The sequence below is a fragment of the Solanum verrucosum genome, unplaced genomic scaffold (assembly GCF_900185275.1).
Source record: "Solanum verrucosum unplaced genomic scaffold, falcon-dt-bn FXZP01000088.1, whole genome shotgun sequence".
Classification (NCBI taxonomy): Eukaryota; Viridiplantae; Streptophyta; class Magnoliopsida; order Solanales; family Solanaceae; genus Solanum; species Solanum verrucosum.
Genome location: NW_026020077.1, coordinates 191514 through 196885, shown reverse-complemented (window position 1 = coordinate 196885; position 5372 = coordinate 191514). Strand labels below are relative to the sequence as shown.

Here is a 5372-nt window from a genome sequence, read left to right as displayed (position 1 = left end):
CCTCCCCTCCCCGAACAAAAAAATAAAAAATTCAAAAATACTATATTTGAGTTTTTTTACCTCACCCAATCCCTACCCCCCTCCCCCCCCCTCGCCATCCCCATAAAAAAAAAATTAAAAATTGTTTTTGAAAAATATTTCAATTTTTTCATTTTTTTATGCCACCCTACCCCCCCAAGCCCCCCTCCCCCGCGTGCGCGACCCCGTCAGGTCCTGGGTCAAATCTCAAGATCAGATTTTAGAACGTAACGGTCATCGGGGTCTTGTCCTAGTTCGGTGTTGGGGTCGGGTCCTAGATCAATTTATGGGTTGATTATAGATCAAAAAGTACTTTCCTAAAGAGTATTTTTTAGTCTCAAGTAAAAAATAAAAGATATTTTCTGAAAAATATTTTTCATTCACCAACCAAACATTAGAAAATATTTTCTACTTGCCAACCAAACATGAGAAAATAAGTTAGAAATCCACTTGTTTTCCAAAAAAATATTTTTTAGGAAAACATTTTCCTTCATACCAAACACACCCTTAGAGGCACTCAATTACTTAATTTCTAGGGATAAGGGTCTGAAAAATATCCCAACTTTGGTCGAATTTGTTGTTGCGATACTAAACTTTCATGAAAACCTATTACCTCCCTAGACTATTTAATATCGTATTTTAAACATATATATTTGTCCACGTGGACATAAAAAATAATGTAAAATTATAAATAGTAATGTGTCCAAGTGGGCATATAAATACCTTTAAAATACACTATTAAATAGTTCAGGGGGTAAAAAAATACGGTATTATCTAGGAAGGTAATAGGTCCTCATGAAAGTTTAGTATCGCAACAGCAAATTCGACCAAAGTTGGGATATTTTTCAAACCCTTATCCCTAATTTCTATATTAAAATAGAAAATTCAAAGATTTGAGCAAAAAATGAAAATTAAAACCTTCATAACTAGAATAGTAAAATAAAAAGATTTGAAATAAAATTATTAGCCTATATTGTCCTCTAAGAAAATATATGAAAATTCATGTATTTATCAATAGTAAATAGTTGTGAATACAAATAAAAGAAGAAGAAATTGGTTATTTCATAGGTATGATGTAGACTTAGCAGCCAATATACCTAAACTGAAATAGCTACAGACAATTATTAGATTTACAATAATATAAAAGAATTTGAAATTACAATATTAACCATTTTAGTGAAATTACACTGTTTTGATTATACTTTATTGCAATTAATCTTCACTATAATGTCCTTCATTTATCCAACTTTCCTCGTTAATCCAACTCCACATTAATGTGCACCCTTATAGTACTCAAATTCCAATGGATCTATCACGTGGTAGTTAAACTTTTAGTGGATCACCGATAGTTTTTTCGATATGATATCCACCACCGTTAGTAGAAAAACATCATTCAATATGCTAAATGAAAATTAACATATCTCACACCCTATTATTCACACAATATTTATATGATAAGGTTCCTATTAAGTTTACTGAAAAAACAAACAAATATAATAGCTTGTTATTAATATCAAACCCCAATAATAGGGTAAAAATAACAATTTAATTTGCTAATTATATTTCTTGTGAGTTTTGATGAAATTTTAACCTAAAATTAAAGTAACAAAAATCATATACAGGAAAATATGTAAGTTGAAAAAAAAGTATATAGAAAAGATTCAAAAAAATGTGTCAATTGCAGACACAATTAATGGGTGATATGGGTAAGAAATATTTAATAACTATAATTACTGGATAATAACACTTGATTTAAAGATCCCAATATATTAATTTAAATATGTAATTAGTTATTTATGTGTTTATAGTTTATGACTTTGTAGCCAAAGATTGCCGTACTTTTTTATTATATAATTGGTGAAATGTTCTTTCAATGTTAAGACATTTGTTGCAATACAATACCTTGAATTTTATTTTAAATTTTTTTATTGGTATATAATTAATTTTAAGTAATTTAATTCAAAATTCTACTATCTTTAACTAAAACCTTAAAAATTTTAAAACTACATCCCTATATTTAAAAGACTTGAAATGGTATTTAATTTTATATAATAAATAATTTTTTAATAATCATAAATGAAAATTTTCAGTTTTTTTCTTTAGATTTTTGCGTGGGTCGTTAAAATGAGTGAGCAAATTAGGTTAAGTTTTTATTTCTCATTAATTAGTTACATATACTTATCCGGTTGGTTCTATTTTTTCTTGTTACTGCACACATTTGTTCTCTCTTTTTTTTTTTTAATAATAATAATTTTTATTATTATAATTTATGAAGGTCTTATATATTATTTTAAAGCTTAAACTTATTTATTTTTACTCTTTTAAATTTATGAAAAGAAATATTGAATGAATCAATCCTTATAAGAAAAACTTTATAGCTTTGCAATTCAAAGAAATTAAAAGAGTGAATTCTGAAAAAAAAAAAAAAAAGTAAATGAAATTTGTTAAAGATATTTATGATTTCTTATTATATATGTTGACTTTAGGCAAATAATTGTATTGAATTGACTCGGTTTTAGTATAACTACATAAATATATGTAACAAAATGTTTAAATCACAAGTTCAAGAAATCTTTATCTTTTTTTAAAAATTGTGGTGCGTACGAATAGTCATCTAGTAATATTACTGTCTTATTCTTTTCCCTTACATTATGGAGTCGTTTAACATAAGAAATAGATAATTATTTCGTTCTATGTTTGATTAGAGATATTAGATAATAGTGAAATTATTGATTTTTGCATTTATACTTTAATAATAAGTTAAGTTATCCTATGTATATAATGAGAACTGAGATAACTAATTCCTTTGAAATACCATCTGAAATAATTACTTTATCTATTTCAAACCTATTCCAAGCGACTCCTAAAAGTCAAGAAGTATTACCGATTGAATTTCCCTTTTTTGCTTCTCCATCTTTTAGTTGACAATTCAAAAAGCACATAGGATTATTTTCTAAATCCATGTACATTCTAGATCTTTATACGACTTTCTATCGTAGCTAAAACTATTCAAATGTAGTTTTCCTTACGGAATGCCAAATATTTAGAAAGTTCAAAGCACCGTAAAATTCAATTCTTTTGACTTTTCTCTACCAACATAACTAAAATTAGACATTCAATTTTTCAAACATATGAAAAGGCAAAATTCAAAATGATGACAGCCACCTCTATATAAATATAGTAAACAATTTCCCCATTAATAACATTATAATCATACTATTGATCAATATGAAGATTTTATTACTTTCTTGCTTCCTCTATTTTACCTTATTTCAAATCATAAAATCCGAACCGGTTCTCGATACTAATAATGAACAAGTCCGTCCGGGGTACACCTACTACATATTGCCCGATACCGCGGGCAATGGTGGTGGCCTAACGCTAGCCAAAGGGGAAAATGGGAGCTGCCCCCTCGACGTTTTTCAAGCACGAAATTCGCAAAGTGTAGGCATTCCGTTGAAATTCTTGATGGTGAATTCTAGCGCGGGCTTAGTAATTGATGAAAATGAGGACATAAATATAAAATTCGCAGCGCGAAGGTACGTATCGATTTGTAATGTATCAACTGTTTGGAAAATCGAAGATGGGATTGTGACTACTGGTGGAATTAAGGGTGGATCGGAAAATGGCACGTCTACAAGTTTATTTACGATTCAGAAATATGAAGATGCGTATGCTTTACAATATTGTCCAAGAGCTACAGGGTGTTCTTTTATTTGTCCAAGATTGTTGTGTGGGTATATTGGTATTTTACCAGCTGAAAATGGATCGAGGCATTTGGCTGTGAACCGGCCGGTTTTCAAGATTGTGTTCAGGAAGGCATAAGAAATTTATTCATAGTATAATAATAATAATAATAACATAGTGAAAATAAATAATGATGTTATAATTTATGGGAGGTGTTTCATATTGATTTGTCATTTTAATTCTTAAGAATAAATCCTTGATATATATATTTCTTGTAGTTCACCTTTGTGTTTGGTTTATATGTGTATTTCAATATTAAAATGTATGGTATTAGTGACCATAAAGTGGAGAAAATGATGTTATCAATTTTTACACATGACTTAAAATTATTTTAAGTTGTTAATTATTGTAATTTTTAATATATAATTAAATATTTTAAAGCGGTTTATTATTGTAATTTATAATATTTTTTTAATATAATTTTTACATGTATAACAAATTAAAAAGAAAAATAAGACAAATAAATGAAAAGGAAAAGAATACATTTTTTTGATAAATACCATTGACTAAAAATAAATATGTCGATCAAAAGTTGCCTGCTTCTAACCGAAATAAACCTCATACAATTTAAGAAAAACACTTTTAGCTTCAAGCACACATTTTAACAAAAAAATTAGTGTCTGTAGCCTCTTATTAGATAGTAAAATAAAATATATTCCGCCGACCTCAATTAGATACGAAATCGAGACGTGCAAGAAAATGACTTCAAAATCAACCTTTGAGACGTGCAAGATTATATGAGGATACTAGCTAGTTGCCTTCCCACAGATTTGTAGTTAACTATACAATGAAAAGGTCTACTGTTTAATCATAGATCTCACAAAATTTATTTTAAATATTTTATTTGACTATAATTATAAATTTTCAAATTTAATCTTTAAACATTTTAAATTTCTTAAAAATTAACTTAAACCAGTTTTTAATTATTATTTAATTCAAAAAATCATTTAAATTTGCTTAAATATAATATCCCAAAAACCACTAAAAAACATAAATGACACACATTTCTAATTAAATTGGTTTTCTTTCTTAGTACTTATTTTAATATTTTAAAAAGGGAAAAGATAAAAAAGAGCAGAAAATTTATTTGGGAGATAAACCACTGAACTTTAATAATTCGAAGAAATTGTAGTAACGACTAACAAGTCAAAGGAAATTAATGCGGGCAGATGTACATGTGCAATGAAACGCGTCATCGTGCCCAACTCAATTCCGTATGAAAATTATAAATTCAGATCAACATTTTACTTGTCGTCTTTATTAAAAATTAAAATATAATTAATTATTAATTATTAATTTTATTCTCACTCAATATATATAAAAATAAATTGAAATGATAAAATAACATTAATTAATATTATAAAATACATATGTCAAATTATTTTTTAAGATGCCTACAAAAAAAAATATATGAATCAAAGGGACCAGTCAATTCCACATCTAAAAAAAATCTTTGAACAGCATGCTACAACTTGCAAAGACAGTTGAATATTCAAATGAATAATCTTATCTTGAAACCATTGATGTCAAACTTTGCATCCACTAAATTCTATAAATACATTTTCTTCTTTGCGCTTAGTTTATCCATTCAAAAATACGTAGTCAAT

At 27.3% G+C, this 5372-nt stretch overlaps 1 protein-coding gene across 1 annotated transcript; it reads left to right on the top strand.

The window, feature by feature from the left end:
• The first annotated feature begins 3240 nt into the window (after window positions 1–3240).
• On the top strand, window positions 3241–3912 carry LOC125824099 (kunitz trypsin inhibitor 5-like). The gene has a single exon (XM_049503454.1). The coding sequence runs from the start codon at window positions 3247–3249 to the stop codon at window positions 3841–3843; it is 597 nt and encodes a 198-aa protein (XP_049359411.1). The 5' UTR covers window positions 3241–3246; the 3' UTR covers window positions 3844–3912.
• The last annotated feature ends 1460 nt before the right edge of the window (window positions 3913–5372 follow it).

Excerpts from the sequence above, each read along its gene's own strand:
- LOC125824099 (XM_049503454.1), top strand. The coding sequence starts at position 3,247 with ATGAAGATTTTATTACTTTCTTGCTTCCTCTATTTTACCTTATTTCAA.